The sequence below is a fragment of the Aptenodytes patagonicus genome, chromosome 3, assembly GCF_965638725.1.
Source record: "Aptenodytes patagonicus chromosome 3, bAptPat1.pri.cur, whole genome shotgun sequence".
NCBI classification, from domain to species: domain Eukaryota; kingdom Metazoa; phylum Chordata; class Aves; order Sphenisciformes; family Spheniscidae; genus Aptenodytes; species Aptenodytes patagonicus.
Window position 1 is genome coordinate 96659596 of NC_134951.1, and position 25361 is coordinate 96684956.

A 25361-nucleotide genomic window follows, 5' to 3' on the forward strand; every position below is an offset into this window, starting at 1 on the left:
AGCACAAATGTAATCTGCCTATTCTCACTGCCTGAACAAAAGAGCATCAGTGGGGGAGATGGGAGAGTTAGAGCTGAAAAAACACCTTTTCCTGCTACAGAGGATGGCTCAGCAGGTAGGTGGAATTGCGTTGATTTGACGTTGTCCCATACGACAGCAGCCTGTGATCAGACATCAAACTGGCAGCCAAGGTAGGCAAAAAAGAAGACGGGACTAAAGAAGCTTTCCGGCAGGCGTGACTTATAAGCCATCCTACAACGGAAGGTCTCCTTTGAGATTCAGTCCTGGGCAAACATGGTGAGGCAAAGTCACTGCAGTCCCCAGTCCTAATGCTGGTGAGACAGGACCAGTACAACCTGTATCAAGTGAAATGATGAACAGTAAAGGGATGTGCCATTTGTCACACCCCACAAGTGTTTTGATCCATGCAGCATCTTGCATGCAGCCAGGGCTACCATCTGCTGCTTCACGGGAAGCCACACTCCCTTCCTCGCTGCAGCCAGCTGGGACTGCAATGCTCTAGCAGGGAGGAGGAAAGGAAAAGGGACTCACACATCCCTTTTCCATGTGCCCTGTCTACATCCCACACCGGAGATCAAACTGGGATGTCTAGTTAAGCAGCTTCTCAGCAAGAGGATTTCTCAGTGGATGTGGCACCACAAGTCCTTTCCCTTTTTCCAGGTAACACCAGGCAAGTGCACCACAGGTCACATTTTATCCAGAGCAGAACGGGGCCATCCCCACTTTACAAGTCACGACTCCATCCTTTAAGCTTTTCATCTTCTAGTATGAAAAGGAGTTAAGAGGACAGCCCTGACTACTTTTTTAGCTAAGCTGTCAAAAAACCTCACCGTATCACCTCCTCAGCTCCTACAGCATCCCCCAGCTGAAAACCCCACCGCAGCACTAGTGGGGGGACGCACAGGATGAGGGCACTGGGGGTGAGCCTCAGGACGAGGGCTATTGACAGAGGCCTGTCGGCAGCCCCGCGTGAGGCAGTTACCTTGGTGATGGCAGCGTTGCCCAGACAGCATGTAATCCCCCACAGGCAGCAAAATATTAGACCCTTGGTTTGTGAAGTGAGTTCGGTCACCCCTGCCTGCCTTGCACAGAGCTGCCTTCTTTCCTAGCCCTTGGTGTGTGTCCCCCCTGGCCCCAAGGTGCAGCCCCCGAGGCACCGGCTGCTCAGTTTCCCAAGAAGCTTCTCCTGAAGCCATGGTTGTGTCTGCAGAAGAAAAAGGATTTCGATCACCTCCCAGAGCACAGGGCTGGGCTGCTGGAAGGGCCACCACCTGCTCGAGTACACCACCACCGCTCCCTTGAGTACACCGCCTTTCTGCCTTCATAGCCTTTCCTAACCTGGGGCCCAATAAACAAGTGAGCTTATAATATCTAGAAGCAGAGAAAGCAATACTGTGTGTGTCTGTCTTGATTTTATACTCTTCTCCAGACACCGGCTACTGCTGAAGATGGGAGGAGACAAGCTTTTGGCATGGATATTCTCACTCCTGATGAATACAGGGCTGGGTGGATTAGCTTGCTCTGGAAGTTTGTTCTACCCTGGCTGCACAAACTAGCTGTTTATTTTATTACAGGGTTGCTCACAAGCATTGGAAGATCCATCCAACTTCACTAGGCTGGTTCCTCATGTGCCAGGAGCCACGCACGTGGGTTCATCAAACCATGGTGGTGCATGAATGGGGGAAGCATAGTGGTGTGAGTTAACAGCGTTCTCAACTAAACATTTATGTAAAAGACTATGGGCTGGTGCACTGCTTGCTCATCCTCCCTTTCGAGTATTAACCACCCCTGCACATCCCCGCCCTGGTCTGTGCGCCCTTGGAGGGGCGTCTGGCTCCATGCGCTAATGAAGCCAAGGACAGACAGCAGTTGACAGATGCTGCCAAAGTGGGCTCAGAGGAGAGCAGAAGAACAACTCAGAAGCAGAAATGAAGCGATACAGATCCACAGCCCATGGGCCTCGGCATAAAACCTCCCCCGCTGCGTTGCGATAGCCATCAGTGGAGTTAACCTTCCGCTCTAATCACAATCATTAAATTCCTGCTAACACCCCTGTCCTACGTCTGTCCAAACAGCTCTGTTCTCTGTCACCTCCCCACACGGTGAGCCCAGCTCCCCACTGCCGCAGCTCTCATTAATGCTGCTCTGGCTGGCTGATGAGGCAAGTGGCAGCCAGCTACGGAGCGCAGATGAGTTTTGTAGACAGCAGGGGTTGTTTATCCAACATGGAGGGGATGAAAGTACAAACAAAGAGAGACCGTACAATTACTCAGACATCGCACAGGGTCAGTCTCATTAAAGACAGTCTCCCTGACAGGAATTAATCTGAAGTGACAACCCAGTGAGCTAATTTAGCAAATTGGTCCAGGGCTTGGCCTGGTGCAAATTTCAGGGGTCTGTCTGGCAGGTAGAGCTGAGCCTGCTCCAAGGAGGGGAAAGGCAGGAATGTGTTAAGCTTGGCCCCGTTCTGGCCTGAGCCTGCGTATCAGAAGGTATGGAGGAGATGGCAGCCTCAGGTCTCCTTGAGGGGCACAATGAAGATTAAACTTCCCTCCTGCACCAATACCTTCTCCTTCCTCTTTCTCTTGCAGCCTCAGGTCACAGATGGGTTCCAGCTCATTAAGTGCACAGTAATTCTGCCACTATCCCCTGTAACCGTAACCACCAGCCCAACTCAGATCTTTCCTCCAGGATGCAACCTGCTTGCAATATTAGATGGCTTTTCATTTCTCTTTAATGTTAGAGCAGAGCTCTGGGAGGGGATAAAATACACAGAGAGAAACAAGCAACTTAAAAGGCTTTTTATTTTTTAAGCAAAGATCTAGCTTGGGGAGGCTGCTTTGAATCCCCAAGCAATGAAAAACATTTTCAGTTGGAGTACAGTGCCTCAGTGCCTTTCTATGCTACAAGAATACATTGAAGAAAAAAAAGCTGACCAAACAAATAGCCCAAAAGCCTTATGGCATCTGCCCACAACCAAACCACCCAAGGCTGTGAACTCATGAAGTTCACTGGCTAAGGTGAAGTAAGGTGGTCGACATTTGGATCAGTTGCCCTGGAGCAAGAAAGGAAAAACCTCCCAAGCCGTCAGGACAGAGGTCTGCGAGGCCCCTGCCGTTCCTCAGTGGGGATGTTTTCCCCTCCGAGTTGCCACTCAACACAATGCTACTGCCTAAGCCCACCTGACCGATGCACTCTGGGAAATAACAGCCTATTTGCCAAGACATACAACAGAGGCTTTACAAGAAGCTTGCTCCATGTTGCTATCATATGCGCTTTGCCTGAGTCAGTGGCTCCAAGCTGTCAGGCTGTTTATTTGGTTTTAATCAAAGGTTAATTCTTATTCTACTGGAACTGGTACGTCTGCTGTGCCACTCAGCCTGGTCTGCAGTGCTGGGAACAATCAGCTCCTGTGGAAATGCACCTGCCTGTCTTGCTGGGAGCCCCCACGCATCGCTTAGGAAACCAAATTCCCCCCAGACTGCTCACAACCAGGCTCCCCCCCAGGAATGCCCAACCAGCCCTCGGAAGCTGTTGAACAGGAAGAGTTAGAGGAGCCACAGCACCAGCCAATTAATAAGCAGCACTTTTACTCTCACCCAGCCCCATTTTCAGCAGCTGAAGCAAGCAAATTTAATTCAAGGGTTCCCAGGTGCCTTGCAATGCATCCTGCTACTTAGGGATCTTCATATTACATATGCCAAGAGCTCTTCATACAAACTGGGGAGAGCAAAATGAAAACCAGCAAAGCATTTTACAACCAGTGGGCATCCAAACTGGCTGCCCTTTGGATTCCAGCTCAGCAAGAGTTAACATCTCCCAGACAGCCCCTCACCACCCTGAGACTGCACGCTGCTGCTGCTGTCCAGTTCATCCTTAAGATGCTGAAGAGCACCTGCCACTGACCACTGAGGCTGAGGAGCTCCCAGGGCTGGAGGAGGAGGTGGGCTGGCTGGCTGGGTAAGCTTTTGTCAGCTTGATGCTGGCAATAAATCAGTCATGACTGGCCACGTGTAAGGCCCATTTTATCTGAGGAGAATATTCCACTTCAATCCTAGCTCTCTAGGAGGTTTTTTGTGCCACCACAGCTAGTGCCTGGAAGCCAGTGTATCCAGTGAGGAGGGCGCACAGGCAAACAGCGGCTCCTCATTCAGGCAGACAAATCCCCTTTCTTAAGAGCTCTCCAGTCAGCAACACTTTTAAGCTTTTGAGCTTTTCACAGTTATATTCAGTAATGTCACCATGTTCTGTGGTCCAACGATGGAACAGCAGGACATGAAGCTTAGCCCAGGCACCCCAGCACAGAGAAGAATGTGTGACAAAGCAGCAAAGCCTGCGGGACGTGGAAGAGGGTGACGGCACAAGGGAAGGAGTGAAAGGTCAGGAGGTGTCACAAGGCTGCTTGGAGCCCAAGTGAGACATCGCAGGGCAAACGCCAGAAAGGTAAGACAGGAGCATAGAGGCAGCACTGGGAAGCGGCAAGTTGGAGACAAGAGGGGATGTGATCCTCTGGGACAAGGAAATGAAAAATGCTCAGTGAGATCTCAGTATGGCACATGAAGTGGAGACCTCACCATGAAATGCAAGTGTCTATGTCAGAGGAGGGCCAGGAGGAGACAATACCATGAAAGCCTTTTCCAGAGTGTTTCCTGCTTGTGCTTGACAGAAGTGGGAACAAATCTCCCCTGCTTCCTCCTCACCCTGCCCTCCCTTATGCAGACCCAGGCCACTACGATGGCACCTGTAGCCGTTTCTAAGAGCCTGCCCATACATGAGACTAGGCTACAGCAGGGCCACAGTATAACACTCCTCTAAAACATACCACTCAATAGTCACAACTACGTAGTGGTGCTAGTGATGCTGCAAAAGACACATTAACAGCAGTAACCGATGGAGTATGAACAAAACTGTGTGTGTGTGTGTGTAAATTTGCACAGGCACTCAGCTTCCTTCATGTCATAACTTAAAGCAGAAATGTGATTTTTCCCTTTTCTTGATCCCTTTCAGTAGGAGCTGAATGAGGAACAGATCCAAGATTACTTTCAGGCACTGTGCAAAAGGAAAAAAACCAACATCACTGGAGAAGGATAAAAATCACAAATTAGTTCATTGAGTTGCAGTGCTGATAATAGCAAAACTCGGCTAAGAGGGAAGGGGTACTATGACAAACTGCCTTCATTATTAGAGGCTCCCCTGTGTCCTGTATTATTATTAAGCACTGACAATGTGCGCTGTGCGGTTTGAGCAACAAACAAAGGCTGTCCCACCCCAGAGAGCTCACAATCAAACTGAGACATAAAACTGGAGCCTACTGTGCAGAACTAGAGGAAAGAGACACTTGGATCTTTTTAATTATTTTGTCTTCTATCTACAGTAAACAAACTTTTCCTTGCAAAATGCATTTGCTTCCAAGCTACCACTGAATGGCAAGAACCACCAATTTTAAGTGTCCCCATTTTTAAAAAATGTTGAACGCAGGCACTTTGCTGAGCGTGGATGAAAGTACCTGGCAATCCTGCTAGGTAAATGTGCTCTTTAAAAACATCAGACTCTTTTCCCTAACCTTCTCCAAACAGTGATCTCTCCAGATTTCCCTCAGTTCTTCCTCCCCTCCCCCCCCCCCCCCCCCCCCCCAGTATCATTTCTCTTCAGACTCAGAAACCTTGAAACCCACTTCTCTTCCCCTGCAGAGTTTATATAGTCCAAATAGCTTCATTACTGTAACAGTATGAAAGCCCTTCTGCAACACAAACAGCCGATGACTTTTTCCTGCAGTTTCTGCCTAGAGAGCTCTTCAGCTTATTCCCTTTATTTCATATGAGCAAGGAGGTTGGAATTCCACTCGCTTGAGTCTTTGGCCTATAAAATCTACAATACCCACTAATGACTGTGGGGTTTTGTTCACGTTAAAACCCCATTCAAAACACTGAGCATGAACAGTCCAATGGGAGGCAGTAGGGCTTTGAAAGCCCTCGATCGTACCCAAAACCAGATGTAAAAATGAACGCCGAGCTGTGCACTTGGCCTGTCTCTTCCATTCGGTGGGGAAGGTGCAAGACCATCAGGGTCTGGCAATTTCATCACCTTCAGCTCTTAATCGGCAAGGAGACATTGATGTAACTGCCTCCTGAGAGGTCCTCTTTTCAAGGGCACGTGCTGAGGCTCCAGAAGAGCAGACCTTACCTGCCGGACTTCCAGGCGGTACTTGAGGATGGGATCCACAGCATCAGGCTCCTTCTGTGTCCACTGCAAGACGTAAGAGTAATTCTTGGATTGCTTCTGGCTCAAGGTGGGGTTGGGAGTGTCATAGTAAAACTCTGGGCTGTAAGCTTTTGCTGGAGGGGAGGGGAGGGGAGGGGGAGGGGGGGGAAGAAAAAAAGAGGGAGGAAAGTAAAAGAGTGTGATCAAGAGGAACATAAATTACAAAGAGATGTGGTGAGAGTGGAACAGCTCCGCTCGCCTAGCTCATCCACTTGCCTTTGACATGATGGACACCTTTACTATTGTAGCTGGTGTTGCACTGACATGCCATCATTTTCTGTGAATCACTACTGCTTTCACAACTTAAACTACTGGGAGGGTTAGCAGCCCTGCAACACCAGTGGGGCATGACTGACACCAGAGAAGGTGGGAACAACTTCAGTTCTCTAGCTGGAACCAGCTCTAATCTTTTCTCTCTTGCTTTGTAGTTTAGATTGAGGTAACAGCTTTAAACTGGCATTTCTCCTGTTTCATCTGCTGCTTTACAGAGTCTCCTGCTAACAAACCCTGAGGAAAGATCATTTGGCCAGTAGGTCATAGGAAAAGTGTTATTTATCACACAGGGACCATGGCATTAAAAAGGAGACCTTGCTCGTTCTGCATCTCCCCTGCCTTGGCAACACAGTGCTCCAGCCTCTTTGTAACATGACAGTCAACTTGGCAGCAAAGGGGATGCTGACCTCAGCCTGGGGAAAAACAGCGGGAGCTTTTGCAGGGGCGGAGATGTCTTTTCTAAACCCACGTCTCCCCTTAAAAACAGAGGGCAGCAGGAGGAAGGGAAACACAGGAGAAATGATCTACCAGAGAGAAACTGGATGGTTCGGAGAAGGAGGGATTTCCCATCATTTCCCCAGCTGCTGCTGTCCTGAACCACTACTAAACAGGATTGTGGCTACTGCCACGCAGCCCAGCAGCTGGTGGACTAATGCACAGGGCCCAGAAGCAACTCAAGGTCTTACCCACAATGGGTTTTGCCCTGTTTGAAGTTACCTTCATTTCACTGTGTGCACCTCAATTTTTGGCAGGTCCTGTCCTGGGCCAGGCAGGAGCTGGACCTGAACCAAAACTCTCCTTTCTGGGTTCAGGTCCAATCTGGACCTGCACAGACCAGAAAGATGCCTGGGCAGCAAGGGATGCTGGAGAGCAGAACAGACATAAACACCACCTCCCCAGACTGTCTGCTGCACCTTTCCACTTGAATCATAGGCCCTGCCATTCTGTGTGGTTATAATTAGGCTCAAAAGGATTCAATGTTTATTTTTTATGAACTCAGATGGATAATATTGATGTTTATTTCAAAGTCCTTTTTTTCTTATTATTTTTATTGACTTGAATTTTTGCACAAGCAAGAAGTTCAGAACCACCTCAGAGACTAATTGCTCCTTATTCAACTTGTATTGACTGTGGAAGTCAAACTTCATAATGGATTCCGAAATAAAATCAGAACTGAAGATAATCATAATCTTGCATGATATTAATTCCTTATTAATTGACTCCAAGATGGAAACGGAAGCTAAAAAAAAGCCTTCTAATAGAAATCCAGCACATCAAGATACTTTTGGAACTTGCTTTCTGGAAACTTTTACCATTGCTGGAAAGTTTTGTCTTTTGCTTACAGCTGATGGGAAGAGATGAAGGTTATTCACTCCATCTTTCAGGGCTTTTCGGTGTTTGTGGCTAGTGGGAGTGCAGGTGGTGACCAGTATGGGCTGCCCTGATAACTTGCTCAAGGGGAGCGGGTTGGATGTCTTGCTACCCTTCCAAAACATCTCAGAAAGCTGATCTCCCATCCATAGAAGAAACTAATCCCATCCTGGGCAGGTTTATGCACTTTGTTTCCAGTACATCTGAACACCTCACAGTCACAAAAGAGTCACTGCCTCCCTGTCAGATAGGAAGGTTTATGGTCCTTCTTTCACAGAGAAGAAACAGAAACAAAAAGAGACTATGCCATACGCCCACTCACTCGGGAAGGCTGTGGCTGATGGGAATTAAAACTCCAGTGGTCCTGAGCCCAAGCGCAGCAGTCTAGCCACTGGATTATTTTTCAGGTTGCTCTACAGGCTCAGAAGGCCTAATTGATTTGTAGCTGTCCAGGACACAGGCAGAAATGTCTGGAGCTGAAAAGCCACCATCGGATATCAGTGCCTTGGAAACAGAGAAGGGATGCAGGAAAATAAATGCTTGTTGCTTTCCTGATGAGTGCTCTCTAGGGATGAACACTGCTTTCTGCTGAGGGGATCTGATCTTGTGGGGCACAGCACAGTACACCAGGTGGCATTATGTCTTTGTTACTACTTCCAGCAAGAAATTCAGATCCTGGGAGCATTCCCAAGCTTGCTAGGGACACAGTTTGCTGTGGCTCATAGCAGGATATGGTTTGCCATCACTTAGTTAGTGACATGAGAGTTGCAAGCATACGAAGAAAGGGTAGAGAGGGCCAAAGCTCTCAAGCAAAATCCACTGCCAGACAAATTCTAGGAGATCTCAAGGGGTGAGAGCAAAGTCCTGAAAAGGGGCTCAAACAGTAAAAGTGGTTTGGGCTTCCCCATTTCTGAGAGCATCTCAGAGTTACAGCATACCTGAGCTTTTCCAGACCCTGGGAAAGTTCTGCTTCAAAATCAGGCCTCTTTGGATATTATTTATTCTCATTTGTTCAGCCCTGACTTGAAAAGTACTATAAATTGGCCCTGGACTGAAAACCCAGTATTTTGACTGAATTTACTGCTTATTAAGGCAACTTCATTGGAAAGCTTGTCTAGAAACTGGTGCCCAAGTCAATGCTGGGGTCATGGGAAAAGCAGATTTAATGATCAGCTGGAGAGGCTAGGTCAGATGTGTGGTTTTAGATGCTATAATTCTGCCATCCCTCTTTGCAGTTGCAGGTGCTGGAGAGGAGTCCCGTTATGGTGCCTGCTGGATTCACAGAAAACTGTGAGCAGCAAATCCACTGAGTACTAGTATCCATTCCCAGCTCACATTTGTCCTAGCAAGCATCGTGACACAAAGACAGCCAGGGGACACAGGGAAGGTATCGGAATACATAATACAGTTTTTGTTTGTTTGTTTGTTTTTAAAGAGTAAATCAGATGGTTTCAGAGCCTGCTGGGGAGATGCAGAGAGCCTTTCACTCCCCCCTGATCAGTACTTATCTACAATACAGGTTGTCCAAGCTTGAAAGCCGATGGCAGCCTCGAGTTTAAGTCCTGTGGCCACAGGCCACAGGCAAGTGGCCAAACACTGCTAAAATGTACCAGTGGCTGCCACTAACTGCCCCAGGTCCATCCCAGGCTTGAAAGACTGCCTGAATGATGGAGGCAGATCTCCCTGTTGGCTTATGGAAAGTCATCCCTTCTAAACACAGCGCCGCGCAGAGGAGGTAGTAGAGGTTGCCTGTACTGGCACCAGTTTATGGGGAGCAAGCTTCCCATCTCCATGACCCCATCCAACAGCTTGCTCTGATGTGCACTCTGTGACTTACCAGACACCTGGAAGAGGCAGGTGGAGACCCCCACGTCGTTGGAAATGCTGCACTCGTAGCTACCGCTGGTCTCCCGGCTGACGCTGTCCACCTTCAGCTCTGAGTAGTCCTGCTGCTCTGCCAGGGGCTGTGCCAGAAGGGTGCCGTTGAAGCGCCAGACGGAGGTGGCCACCTTCATGGGGCTGCCCTTCAGCATGGTGCAGCGCAGGGTGACGCTGCGCCCCATGCCCTGGCGCACGTCCTGGAAGGCTGGCTCCACCACGGGGGGGACTGGAGACCAAACAGAGTGACAGACAGGGACACTGTCAGGGAACAGCCATCTCGCTCAGCACAGTCACCCCGGCGGTACCTCTGAGGAGACAGGCACCTATGATTTCCAAGAGGATATTTATTTTCTAGTGGGAACCAGGCTTCATCAAACCAAAAGCAACAATAGTTGTCTGACATCCCCTTCTGACTGGGCTGGGACCAGCTCCCACCTCCCTCCCATTTATTACGTAGGGGTGGCCTTTAGAAAGTACTTATCCCACAGTGAGACGCTGCTTGGAGGAGCTACCAAGTCCTGCTCTTTCATGTGAGAAGTGCAACTCCAGCAGCTGAGCGCCACAGCTTGGATTCAGTCCTCAGATCCTAATGAGAATACCCATAGTCCTCATACTCAGCATAAACTGCACTCCCTGAGCAGGCAGGTAAGCTCCCAAGCAAGTTACATCCATGTTCTGGTCAACGTCCGACAGGGTTGTCAGGGACACCATGTTCAGATGGAGGGATACGCACTGGCTGTCCCCACAGAGCACAGACCTGAAGGGCTGTTAGAGGGCCTCTCCCAAATACATCAATACAACACATCAGGGACTGGCTACAGGGACTCTGGGTCCTATTTTTATCTCTGGCAACAATTCCCCGACGTTGGCAGGCGAGTCATTTCTCTCCATATCAGCTTCTCTGCCAGTAGCGTGAGAATGGTGATGTGTGGCCACCTCTTAGCAAAGGGAGGCTACCAAATCTTGTTCTTTAGCACTTGTAAAGATTTACAGGAACCTCACAGTTTGGGCATGGTTGAGGCAGAGCAAGAAGAAAGTCCGGACTGGTATTGCTTGGGTTACCCCTTATTTAATGCAATGGCAGAGGACTTCAATCTCCACAGCCATCTAACGGACGTGTTTCACTTGCAATGAACTCTTAATTAAAACACTACAGCATGGGAATAACCAGAAGCTCTCCCTCTAAAATGAGAAAGGCTTCCTGAACACAAAACAGCTGTTAGCCCAAATGTAAATGAGGGAGAACAGATTTATAGCAGCTCCAGCACAATCACAACTCACCTCCTCCAGGTTCAAAGCACCTGCTCTTCCACAGACAACTTCTATGCACTACAGATCTACAAAGCACCTGCCTCCTCTAAAGGTCTGCAGAGCTGCCAAGCACAGCCAGGCCCCAAAACCTGCAAGACACAGCATCTGCAGCACCACAGACACAGCTCCACCAGGAGCCACAGGTCACACAGCATCCCTGCTGTCCTGAACACAGCCGTGCCTGGAGGGTTCCAGCGCACCAGTCTCTCCCCTCCCGTAGCCTGACCCCAGCAAGACCCACCTACAGCTCTGTAACACTAGCGACATCTCCATCTTCACCACAGCCACCCCAATGGTCTGCATGCATAGCATCCCCTCTCCCAGGGACACGGATGCATCTGTGGGTATGCAGCGTACAAGCATCCCCTCCACTGGGCAGCCCTTGTTTGACAGTGGCTGATTGCTTTCTAGGTACCTGTTCTCAACTCTCAGCCTCTGGGCCCTTTGCTGGACTTAAGTGGATTAAAAGCAGCCCTTGACTGAGCTCATGCTGCCGTGCTGAGTGGCATGGTCAGCTCATTACAGATGGCTTTGCCAGTGATGTGTCTGCGGGTGCCCCAAGCGCTGACTTGTCTTTGGTTCACACGTCTCCCACCTCACAGTGAGAATAATGTGAGAAGTTGTTTGATTAGACCTAGTGCCACGAATGTGTCATCTCCATCCCTAGCTGCTATCCCATTTCTTGGGTCACATCTGCTCCTTAATTGAAGCCGGTGGGGTCTCACATTATAATCAAGGCCAGCTGGTGATGTAGGGAAAAAAAATAAGAGAAAAAGGGGAGAGAAAAGAGAAAGGAAGACTTTAAAAAAAAAAAATGGCACAGCAGCTCCAGATGTATTCAAAGCAATCTATCTCATGAGGAGGAGAGAGAGGGGTGGGAGAGCAGCTTCCCTCACTGCATCAAGCAGCACCTGTGTACGGAGCTGGAACAGAGGAAGAGAAAAGGTCTGAAAGAGGACAAAGTGCCCCCTGCAAGGACACACTCTGCGAGGAAAATGCCCGCCTGAGCCTCACTGAGGGAGCATCTGGGGCTGGAAAAGGGTCACAGAGGAGCAAGGCCAGGACAATCCAGATGCTTCCTTAGGTCACATGAACAGCAGGGCAGCCAAGGATGTAGAAGATACTTAATCTTCTTCAGCTGGGAAATGGGATTTACTTGATTCACACTGGGACAGGCTCTGGGCCTATGTTATCTCCTTGTGAAGGGAATATCTGAAAGTGCCTATACAGGAAAAATTGATTACATTTTCTCCTTCTGTCTCTGGTACTAGGAAACATCCAACAAGCATTAAATCTGCAGGTAGTCCTGGAGCCCCTAGGTTTTCTGGAGAGAGCGCTGAAGCAGGTCGTCCTATCACTGCAAAGGATGCATGCAGTACTATGGCAAGGGGCAGCTCTTGCTGAAGGCTGCCAATGAATATGCAATCAAAGAAAGGTCAACAGCAATTACAGAGCCAGACGTCAGCTCTGGTCTTCAACACCTTCTGGGGAGCCCACACTTGTTCAAGTAGGTTATACACAAAAGGGAGACCGCCACCAAGGCAGGGATTCAGACTGCAAATCCTAGCAGATAACACAGCCTTCTCTCTTCCCTGGTTTAAACGCAAAAGAAAGCTTGTTTAAGTGAGCCGGTGGCTTCTACTGCCCAGAACTGGGAGCTGAACAGCTCCGGTACACTCGAGATGGTGACTGTCTCGGAGCAGAGACCTCCAACATGACTCCTGCGCAGACAACTTTAGGGAGCTGCAGGAAATGATAATGATTTTCCAGGTGCCTCTAATACCCACAAGGAAGCAGCATCCCTGCTGGCTATAAGGGAGCACTATCTGGCTATTCGGGGTCTCTAAGCTGCCATGGTGCTCTTTGGGGAGCTTGGGTATCAACCCCAGTTTTTAGCCCAGTTCCAAAGGCGGGTCCTTGTCCAGAGGCTCCTCAAATGCCTCTCTGTATCTCCCCTGAACTCAAGTGCATGCAGCTGAAGTGCTCTTTTAAGCAGCAGCCACGTTGCAGGCAGGAGGTTGCTACGCTTCAAGAAGGAGGTAAAAAACCTCTTTGCATATACAGGGCTTCAGGATCCCCTGGTAAGAAACACAGCAAACAAATATAGACGATTACTGTTTTGTCTCAGCACACAGCTTACTCTAGAAGAGCTAGCTGGCAGGACGAGTGACGAAAGGGGTGAAAAGGGCAGCACATTACCGCTCTAGGCAACGCTGAAGGAGTGAGGCTCCTCCAGCAACCTTGTTAAGATGCAGCTGCTGTGAAACACAAGGCAGGGCAGCCTGCCTTTGCAGCAGAATTATTATGCAACAGGAGAAAACATAATCACTCACCTGCTCATTAGGAGCAAATCAAATCAGCCAAACAAGGCAACCTACGCCAGTGTGCCAGGCACCCTAAAGCAAAGCCGGGCTGTAGGCAGCCCCCTTGCTGTGAGCCAGAGCAGATGCTCTGCACTGAAGGGTTGCTAAGCTAGCACGGTGTTCACGATGATGAAGGGCAAGAGCAAGGGAAGCACAACAGAGAAACGTCAAGGGGTGTTGCTTTGTGCCCCAATAACCTCTTATTTTCTTGGTTTCACTGGAAACAACCAGGACTGAAGTGCTTATCCTGCTAGATGAGTGAGAAATGCACTGGCTGTTGAGCTGTGGTCAAGTCTGTAAGTATTTGTTTTAAGTCTGTTTTTATTTTAGCCTTGAGGAAGGGAGGATTGTACTTCCTTACAAGAGCCAAAGAGCTTGCAGAAGAGACCACAGTCTCCTTGCACTGTTACTGTGCTGTCCTGCTTGGGCACAGCTCAAGAAGGGGTACTCAGCGATTCCTGCAATGCTGTCTGATTGCTGCAGGTTCCCATCAAATTCAAATGCCTGCAGAAGGCAGAGATGCTTCTTTCACCAACGATGAAGTCAGAGCATCCCAGGATGGCAGTGATGCACTATGGCAAGTTTTTCACTTGTGCAGTAAATACAGAAAAAAATTTTCAGTGAAAAATATTTTTTTTTCACTTTAAAAAATGGGGATGTTGTCATAAGGCTGCTCAATCTGATATGGAAGAAAGGCAAAGAAAGGCTCATATTGGAGTGGACTGAGGCACAGAAATCAGTGACAAGCTTAAACACAAACCAGCATCTGTAGAACAGGGGAACACTGAGTGAACAGACCTTGCATTAAGAGCTCAGGCAAGAACTGAGAAGGTCAGAAATCCTAGACACCACAGTGCAACACTACTATGAAAGACACATGCAAAGTCTGCTTTCCCACCGTAGCTCGAGGACTGTGAATAGCATATCCTGGTCAATTCCCAAATGCTGGCTCATTTTGAAAGGGCTGTCAGAGCTGAGGAGCTCGCTCATAACCTGCTTTCTGACTCACAGGCGGCTCTTTCCCCCCTGTAGCCACCCTGACCAGTGGCTGACAACAGCCATCTCTGTAGGTGGTCAGCTGCCCGCATTGTACCGCTGGTCTATGCAGCTGCCATGGGCTGCTGCACTCTCATTTTTCTACAGGGATTTACTTCCCGCAACATTTCCTCTGCTGCAAAGAGCACCATGGCGCAGCAATGTCCAGGCAGAAAAAGAAAGGCACAAGCAGAAAGACGGCCTGCCCGAGGTCACACAAACCAGCAGCATCAGACAGAAGCAGCGCAGGAGTCCTGTATCCTGACCCATACTTCAGTCCTTAGCCCAGGCTTCCTCCCTGGTGAAAAACACCCTCTATTCTACCCTCCAGAGTCAGTCATCATTTACATTTTTATTTAAATCTAGAAAGTGCAACATGTAACACAAGTGATGAAAATAGCAAGCCTTGCTAGATTAGAAAGCAGCTTTATTTTCAGCAGCTCTCATCCCACTCTGCTGAATGACTCCCTCCAAGCTTAGCCATGCAATCACAGTGCCAGTGGGACTCCTGCTTGTAGTCCTCACCTTATCCCACGTGTGAGAGCTAATTGACCGCTCACTTGCTGGATTAATATTGCAAAGAACACACAGATAACCTGGTATGAAAGACTGCACTTTGTGGTTAGTTACAATTATTATTAGCTGTGTTTCGTTATCCAAAGTGGCTAATGACACCAGGCAGTAATTTCTCCCTCTGGAAAGCAAATCAGCACAGGCTGCTATTAGGGCCTTATGAGACCTATATGACCCCATCCAGCATCCATTTAAATTCTGATAGGTACCCTTCTGCAGTCATGCTAGATGCAGTCTTCCCTAATCTTCTCTAGACAACCAAAGTGATCCCAGCAAAGGGTGCCTTCCTTATCCAGCCCCTGGTAATAAAGATGTCACAAGCATCAAAGATATTGCACCCCTGCTTTTACAGCAGGTAGAAAACTCCATGGTTTTAGCTCTAGGAGAGACCAGAGCTCTCTACCTGAGCAAGCGGGAAGCTCTTTTATTGTCACAAGGCTGGGAAATCACAGCTGAGCAATTCTGCTCCCTGCAACAGCACACGCACTCCACACCCTAAGAATGCACATTAGGCACCAGCAGTTTTCCATGTGGAGACAAATATCCAGCTAACATTTACAAGCCCAGTCTCATCTGCTTGTTTCTGACAGATGATATAATTGAGTAGTTAGAAGAGGGGAGATGGAGGAAGGCTTGCTCAACCTATTTCAGCTAGAAGCCAGAATCTTTCTTTCATCTTCTATGCCTTTTGCCTTTGCACTTCAGTCTCCCCACATATAAAGAGATAAAACGTGTATTTTTTGCAAAGTGCTTGAAAGCCAAGTTGCAAGTATTGTTATTTCAAACAAAACAAATTTGTTTGAGTACATTTTCTGCTAGACAAGTGGGTGCAGGGACCAGAGAAGCAGGGCTCAGAGCAAGAAGGCTTAGTTCTGTGCTAGCTGACTGCTTTTAAAAGAAGAGCAAATGAAATGTATTCACTACCAGCTTTTCTGCTTTCCTCTTCTCTGAACTTTCCAAGCCAATTAGCTCAACCAGTCTTCACCTTGTTTTAATAAAGAGGGATTTACTAAAGGATTTCCTCTTCTGCATGATGAGCTGTGCTGATTAATATACATGAGACCCCTAGCTCACTTTACAGAGTGCTTTGAAGAAAGTCCATCCTGGGTGGGAATTTCCAGACCTTCTGCCTCACAGATACGCCTCCTCAAAAAAGATCTGTCCCAGACATGCTGGAACTCCACTCAGACTCACCGCCCAATTAATTTGTGCTAACGATACACTACAAAGACAAGTATTCTCCTGCAGTGTAAAGCCACCTCATTCCCATGCCTCACTTACCTTCAAGTGCCTGGTTTCAAAACAGGATGCTACCCTAATTGAAAAAGATAAGTGGGAAAAGATAGTGTATGTGCAGAAGACACATACATATTTGTAAGTGAAATGCATGCTGATAATCCTCCCCCCACCCACATACCACCCAATTAGCAAAGTTATGCACAAGAGAAATAAAGAGGGTGAGAGAGTGGGCATTTCAGAGCTAATACCTTCAATTACTGCCAGACCAATGGCATAACCCAAATCTAGATTTTTTTTTTGCCACAAACTAACATGAAAATTTTGTCTCTAACTCACAGCCAATTTTGCTAGTTATAGCATGGTGAAGCAGGATGACAGCTCGGGTGAATCTGGGATTCTCCTGCCCACCCACATACCCACGAGAGGGGACCCCTCCCCTGTGTAACATTGTCAGACCACCAACTCTCCACTCAGGTTCTGCCTCTGTCTTCTAGAAGATAACAAGATGTCAGCTCATACCCATGCATCTGTTATTACATGCTTCTGTTTAACAAATTGGGCTGGCAGTGACATGCCGCTCCCAATAGCGTATAAATAGTTTAGATACAAACATTCACTAACAGTCAGCCAATGATACTCTTTCCCCAAAAGCATCCTATGTGCATTAACTTTTGGCAGAGGAACCAGTAATCTTACTACTCAATAATTCATAGGTGAGCTACTCAGCTGGGTAGTTCTGGGAATAAAGCAACTCATTGCCAGTGCAAACTAAGGAAAAGAAAAAAAAAATCAACCCACAAAAAAGAACCAAATGAGATTCTTCTTCCAAAACAGAGAATCCACATCTTTCCTCTTATTTCAGAGTTTATCACCAGTTTTTCTTACCACCTAACCCAATTCCCTTGCTGCAGTTTAAGCCTACTGCAGGTCCTCCCCATAGGTGTTTTTGTGTCCTAGTAATCAACTCTGTCCTATCCCCAGTAGCCCCCAACCTCAACAAATACTAGGAGAGAATTCTTAGTCCTTTTCTCCTCTCCCAAAGTCCTTGACAAGACGATGTTGACGTTTTATATGTGCATGTGTGCATGTATATGTATCCTTACAATTCCCCTTTCTCTCCTTCCTCTGTTCTTCAGGTGGCAGAAGCACAGCTTTAGTTCCTATTTAGATTTTGTTTTCTCTGGGCAGAAACACTGTCCTAGAGTTTTAAATACCAGAGGAATCACATGCAAAAAGTTTGGGAAAGGAGAAAATAAAAGCGAAACCTGAATCTACAGCTCTGACCCTCCTCACGTGCCTGGCAGAGACAAGTATAGCACAGGGGCCTATAATGGGGCAGAAATCAACAGGTACCATTTTCAACCTTGCGAGGAGAAACAGAGCTGCTTGGCCCATCACAGCAGAATGCATTCCCTATGCTTCCATCCACAGTGTAAAGAAGGGAAAATAGAGAGAAAACAGCCAATCTGTGGTGTTCATTGTCCGAGGATAGGCCCTCCACATTCCTGAGAAGGATTTGGAACAACTGAGAAAGGACTGATCATCTCCCCAGGTTTGACAGCAAACCTGGAGCTAGCTGGAACAGGACTTTAAAGCCCAAATTTATCCCATCTAACTTCAGGCTCTTCATTGAGGCACCCAAGTTAGGAACGCCACTTCCCTCCAAAGCCATGGAGTGAGAGGGACATCTCCAGAGGACGATTCGGATGGTAGGAATCCCTAGCTGGCATTACCTCCCTCCATCCTGTGCCTGCACAGGGAGCCTAGGGTGATCCCAGCCCTCACATCTCTGCTAGGTGGGATGAATGCAGACCAAAGTAAACGCTTGTGCAACACCTGCACAGAAGTGGCCAGTACCACCCCTCTACATGAACCTCTCCGTGAACTCTCAGTGCCTTGTTTAATGAGTTCATCAGTAAGCTGAGTCATAACACGCATCTGAAACTTGGGCAGCATGTCCTGCTCTTGGACAGGAGACACCTCCCGTGTTTGAGCTGCTGCGTGCCACAACAAGGCTACCCCGGGAAAGAAAACAGACACCAGCCTGCACGTTCCCCATAGCAAATATAGTGATAAATCTTTGGACTCCAGACAGCATCCGATTAGTGCCACTGCTAGGGCTCATGTCCAGAGTATGCAGCTGCCACCTACAAGGAGTTGACTGAGTTGCCCCTAGTTTCCTATGGAGGATCTCACCTACAACCAGAGGAGCTACCAGGCAGAGGTGACTGCTGACTCCAAGCAGCAATCCAATAGCAACAGGCTCCTATTCCATCACCAGCTGCCTGAGCAATTCAATCGCCTCCATATGTTTAGACCCTTTTAATAACAGAACGGAAAGCTAAGAGCAGGGAGGCTGCAGGAGAAAGTGCCTCCGAGAACTGCAATCCTGCCAAAATGGAGAAGAGTCCCTACTTTAGAAATGCAATGATTGTCAGGGCCACAGGTGGTCAGAGCCTTTTGCTCACAGCTGGGCTACAGCATTACCTCACCTTCTGTTTTCAGTTTGAAAGCTAAATTGGGAGCACTAGATGATCCCTCCACAGCTGCTTTCCAAACAGGCAGGCAAAGCAAGACACAGCATAGCCAAAAGCAGATACGTTGATTAAAAAATCAGACCTGCTTTAATGATGGGGTGGTGGGATCAGAGCTGGAAAGGGGAGAGATCCAAGCCAGAAAGAGCCTGGTAGGGGAAGGAGGGTAATCCAAGATAATTAAGATAATCAAATATCAACCAGCACTTCTTAATACGTTTACTTTGAGTTCTTTGTACTAGTAAGCAAAAGGGATGCATGGGGCAAAGCTAGACCAGGAAGAGTTAATACAGTGGTTCTCCACTTATCTACAGAGTGGAAAGAGGACAAGCTTCCCCATACAAACCAGAAGCCTCTCCTTCAGGCCTAGTAGGGAATTTGGACCAAGGAGGAAGAACTCCGCATAGAGCAACACCCAGTTCTCCATCACTTCTCTATCTGCTGCCTCGGAGTTCTGCTGCCAATCGTTTAATATCTTGCTCCGCTAACTGTCATCATTACCCCATTTTTCCATCCTTCACCCTTGATTGATCTTCATTCTTCTGAGGAAGATGACGACAATGAAAATGTAACCATTCAGAAAGAGGCTGAAAGGATGCTCAAACTAAAAGATTTATGGCAAATGTTCAGTCTCGTAGATGAAGCAGCTGAGGTCAACAGATATCGAAGCAATTTCTCCCATAAGAATTAAGTAACAAGGGGGGTGGGGGGTGCATACAGGAACTTAAGAAATGCATACAATTTAAAAACACAGGATCAGTATATATAGCATAGAAAAAGGAGAGGCAAGAACATTTTTTACTGTAAGCATTTTTGCTGTCACTCTCTGGATGGTTACCTCTTCATCATTGTCATCATCATCTTCAGACGAATCAAGGTAGATCAAATCAATCATGGGTGAAGGATAGAAAAATTAGGATAGGTTCAGGCGGTCCATGAGATGAAATGGCTGAGGTCTTTCAGAATAGTGACCGGCTCCAAAAAGGCAGCTGCCAAATAGCCATCATTTCTGCCATCTGAAAGTCCTGTCTTCCCCCTCCATCCTTCACACCATTACCTGCATGCATTTAAAACGTGTGAATTTCATAAGTGCCTGTGTCCAACTCCTCCTCTATTAATTAATTATGAAAAAAAATGCTTTATTTGTCATATCAGTAACTGTCATAGCTTTTCATGAATGTATCTTCAGTGGATTGCTGGTTACAGAGAATCATCTCCCTACACCTTATTCCCCAAACTGCTAACCACCTATGGAGACAGCAGAGGATTTGGCAGTCCCATTTCTTCAGGCCTGGATGATACCACCCGTCTCAGAGAAGGGCATGGACTTGAGCTATGGAGGACTCGCTCCCCCACTGGAAACCTCATGTCTTCTCTCTACATTGCCACCACGTTTCCAGAGAAGCAGCAGCTCACCAGCCTTGCTGCTGAAGCAGACGCAGCCCTCGTCTTTCCCTGCATTAGGAAGAGCACAGTCACTTCTGACAGCCTCAGGTGTTGTGGGCTCCCAGAAACCACTCTCCAGGGCTCAGGGTCTCCTCTGCAGCAGAGGGCACAGGAAGGAGGCCAATGGCAGAACTGGCAATCATTCAAGGACAGCAGTCTGCTCCCTCGACCTCCCCATCTGGCTATCAGCTCTGTCCCATCTCTGGACTTGGACCAGGAGAGGGAAATTTATTAACAGTCCCGCTCACTGGATAAATCTGCTCTGACATTCGATTTTCCAGGCTGCTTCTGTGGCTGACCTCAAACCGGGCCAGCACTACAGGAACCATTTGGAGGAGCAGCATCCCTGTAATGTGTGCACATGCCTATCTCACACAGACATTTTTTCACATTCACTGAGAAGGACTTAGGCTGCAGCAAAGGCAATATGCAGAATAAGTGGGAAGTACACACTCCATTTCTTCTCCTGATGCCTGGATTTTGATCCAACAGATAAATGCCTGAAGCTGGTTCCATAAAGTTTCCGTTGTTCACATTCCCGACTCTTCTGGGACACAAAAAGTAAGGCCATTACCTTCCTCATTCTCACCCATTGCATCAAGATCTGAAAGTGGATCCTGGCCTGAGTCTGTCCATCAGCAATTATCAGCCCGAGGGGTTGCGGCAGTACACGCTGTAATGTGGCATCCTGCTCCTTCCAGCCTCTCCGTGATAGATAATAACACCTCCCAGAATCAGATACCCCAGGTGAAAAGGACATTTTAAACAAGTTTCAGCAATGTTTGCTGACCCATCCCACTCTAGTGGGCAGAGAGAGGGTATAATTCTGTGTACAGCTCTGGAAAGAACCTGCGTGGACTTAAATCTGGGAATATCTGTGGCTAAATCTGTGATAAAAGCCAGAGATGATGGAAAGACAGGCTTCTCTATGTCCTGTTTGTAAGACTCTAGCTGGATCTGTGTACCCTGATCTGAATTCATCAGTGCAAAAATGGCAGAATAACAGACTAACAACAGATCATAAAACCCTCAAAAATGCCACAGGAAGTAGGAAAAGATGGGGGAAAACTTCATCTAGCCAGGCCTTTGAGGCGAAGTTTGTGATAGCATCCTGCAAACACAGAGGAGATAAAATTCTGTACCCTCCATGCATGTATTGCCTATAGGAGTACAAACATGAACCAACTGGGTCAATGTAAGCAGAGAAGACCTCAGAACAAACAGCAATAAACCTTTTTATTCCTCACTGATTCCAGAAAAAAAACTCATGGAAGATGAATGTGGGATGCAACTTTACAAGTTAAAAAGTGAATGATGATTAATACAGTTTTATGGGTCCTTGGCAGACAAACTGGGTAGTGTTTGAGAAAGAAACAAGAAAAGTAACTGTCTTGTCATAACATCCTCAGGCATTGAAAGATCCTGGCTTGCTTCCACACGACAGACTAATTGAAGATGTAATACTATTCAAATGCAGCCCACATTAAGCAGATTAAAAACATATTAACTGAAAGAGTTCAAAAAGAAATTTTAAATGGGTGCATGCACCACTGAAATCTCTCTAGTGAGAGGGAAGACCTTCTCTAGGAAGACCTCTCTAGTGAGATCCCATAAGAACCTCTTAAACTGATGCTATTTCACATCTTCATCAAGGTCAAAGATCCAGCCAGCAGGTTGGCATAGCTAAAGCATATCAATTATAAAGTCCCCCGTTCAGGCTGCGTAGCCAACATCACACATAACCACCTTTGGTGTCTGAATGACCTTACATCCATTTGCAGCTGGGGTGACTGGGTGCAGACTTTGGCACAGCTCTAGGATGTGGCTTGTGCTTTGCTTCCTTCCCTCCCACACAAAGGCAGCACTTTAATGTGCGATAACTGACAATCACCATCCTTAAGTGCCTATGTCAGGATAAGATACCAACATCTGTAGAGGACACAAAATATGCAGCAGTAAATAACATACTAGAGAGATACCTCACACAGGACAACTTGGTTTGCTTGATGGAATGGTCTTATGGTAACTGCATTCAATTTATCTTGGATAACGTAAAGGTCTGGAAAGAAAACTGTTGAGGAAAGAATGCGTCACTCTTGTTAGGAAAGAGACAATGACTCCAAGAGGAGCCTGAGTCGATGTCACCCAGTGAACATCGGCTTTCAGCTTAATTCTGTAGTCCAAAGACGTCCAAATCCTTGGATGATTAAGCCAAAGCTTACTAAACGTATTGTGAGATGGGCATCACCTCTGCGTCGGTGAGATCATTTTTGAAAATCTGTTTAATATGGGTGACCACGCTGCCAGAATGTTGTTGAAAAAAAAAAAAAAACGAGAAAAGGGCTATAAAAATGAATCAAGGGCTGGAAAACATGCCTTGCGTTGAATGGCTAAAGATACTCTTTCAGGATTGCATACTGAAACAACGCTAAGAGATTACTTGTTCTGGTGTCTGAGACTACACAAGGAAGAGACTGCTGATAACAAATAGCTCTTTATGTGAGAAAACAAAGGCATAAACAGAGCTTGTAGTTGGAAACTGAAATGAGACAGGCTTAGATTAAGTCATGACAACTGAACCATGAGAGTAAAAAAACTGGAACAACTTACTGAGGCACATATTGAATTCTTTGCCACTTCAATCTGTGAGTAGATGCTGCACTGAAAACATACAAATAATCCAAGTTTAGATCCACAATGGTAAACTCACCTTGTTCCTCAGCTCCACTAGTGAGAGAGACTATGCTTGGCATACAACTAACTCTCCTGTCTAGTCAAACAGCACAAAATGGTTAGAAAGAGATTCAAAGAGCTTTTGCTTTCTCATAATGATCAGGAAGCTGGAGTCCCAGCATTTTGGGTAGGCAGATTGGAGCACATAAGCTGCTCCAAGTGGTTTTAACAACAAAAAAACCTCCACCAAACACACAAAACCCAACCGTCTTTCCTCCTCTCTTTAAAACCTGTAGGTAGTTTCATTTGCATCTTTTCATTTATACATGTGAGTTGGTTCCTAGAAAGCTAATCAGAATGAAAGCTTGCCCATTTCCATGCATAAGCTTGGACTTTTGCAAGGCCTCATTACAAGCAGCCCAAGGGGACGAGAAAAATTCCCAAACCACAAAAACCCATTTTGAGTGTTGCTCTGTTTTCCTCTGACCCAGCCAACTGCCACCATCTTCTCATCCCTTTAGACCCATTACGCTCTTTCCAGCAAACCACCTTAGATGGAAGGCTGCTGCCTTTCCCTCAAGCCCCAGTTCACCATTTTACAGCATATCAGGATGTTGGCTAAAGGGCCTGTATTATGCATAAGCTATGAACTGCTCAGAAAATCCCAGCAGACCTAGCACTATTAAGCCCATCTATATTGCATTAAGTTGTTATTAGCTACTGCATTCTAGCTTATGATTAGGACAGCAAAATATCTCTTTGCAATCAGCACTTAGTAAGGAAAATCCCTGTTCCTTGCAAATGCCACTATTATTTATTGTTCTCTTGACTTCAATCACAGCCACTGTTGGGAACCCCTGTTAGTTTTGGCACTCCAACCAATTCCTCCCATCAAATGCTTTTCTGAGTTGGGCCCAGAGCTGTAGCATGTTTGCAACGGATGAGATTTACTGCTCTCGTTTCATCAGATGCGAGAGCAGGTCACAACAGATCAAGAGCCTACAAAGGGTTGGCTGGAATGGCCTTCGGTTGCCATTCTTTCTTTAGCCAGCAGGGATTTATCCCAGATTCTTCTTCACCACAGAAATTGAGTCATTTTCAGTCTTTTCTACATCCCATTCATCACCTTGCAGCTTGGCAAACAAGCAAACAGTCTCAGAAGTCAGCTTCCTCCCAGTCAACAGTAATGAAAAATTTCCATGGTTTCCCGCAATCACACATGACCCTAGAAACAAGGACTCCAAAACCATACAAAATGCAACAGGTCTGCAAGCAACTAGGAAATTTAAGCACGTCTGTCAATTCTTGGGACCAATGAGGGGTTTGCAGGTTCATCACTGGGTTCATAAAAGAAAACCGACTGTTTTACCTCAAGTCCTGGAGGCCAATTAAATTTGAATCAGAAGCAAAAGCTGAGATAAGGTAGGAGCGTGTGCACACACATGCTTATTTGTGTTTGCAATAGAGAGGCAAAGGGGAATGGAAATCAGGAACTATATGAAGTGAAACAGAGCGAGAGGGGTGCATGTTGGAAATGTGATCTCTGCTCATTGAGAAAACACTGTTTCCTGGCTTCAGAGAAAAAACAGTTTCTTTCTCAGAGACTGGCCCAAGTGGAAAAGCACAAATTAGTAACTGAACAGTTGCTTCCCCGCAGAAAGCTCCAAAAGGCCCCTATGCTCTTCCTAAAAACTGAACCCTCAGCCTCCCAGTACGGAACTGGCAGCGGGAAGACCTGCTGTTTCAGAGCTTGGGGTCAGGATGGTCATAGCTAATTAAAATTCAGAACCCCTCCCAGGATACTTGGTTTCCTATTAGGGCTTCTGTTCATATCAGGAGTGTCTCAGGGTCTTCCCTGCATAAGCCCCCTCCTCAAAAGTGGCATTGCTATTCTGCGTGTTTTGTTCCACGTGCCTGCCACAGTCCTCCAGTGGGGCAGGAGAAAATAGCTCTGCTGTAGTGGAGTAGGTGAGGAATAGCATGGGAGCCTGCTCCTGCACCCTCATAGGTGCTGCTTGACATGGTTTATGGCCCAAAAATCATGGGAGAAAAGCAAAGGCACAGGCACAATGCCATAGCACCACACAGCTCTCTCTGGGAAAGAGGCTGGGGGAAAAGAGCCTCTGCTCCCCTGACAGAGGTCCTGTGTCAGGTCTGATGTCCTATGCTCCCCTGCAGGAGTGGACAGCTGTTTTCACTTCTCTGTGCCTCAGGCTCTTGTGCAGAGGCTGAGAGTTATCATAAGAAAATGAATTGCTTTTTTTGCCTGCTTAGTGTCTTCCTGGTTGCCCTAGTGAGTTCTGGTCCGTGGCATCTCTCTCCCCACAGCTGGGCACTCAACATGCTCATGTCCTGGTCACTGAGAGGCAGAATTTGCTAG

The 25361-nt window shown here is 47.2% G+C and overlaps 1 protein-coding gene across 1 annotated transcript in view; it reads right to left on the reverse strand.

Annotated features, from left to right (window-relative positions):
- Nucleotides 1-25361, reverse strand: part of MDGA1 (MAM domain containing glycosylphosphatidylinositol anchor 1) — a 147958-nt gene that overhangs the window by 43033 nt on the left and 79564 nt on the right. The window contains exons 9-10 of the mRNA XM_076335550.1: nt 9764-10033; nt 6205-6356 (exon numbers count right to left, since the gene is read on the reverse strand). Of these exons, the coding sequence (XP_076191665.1) occupies nt 6205-6356; nt 9764-10033 (422 nt within the window). The remainder of the gene's footprint in view (nt 1-6204; nt 6357-9763; nt 10034-25361) is intronic.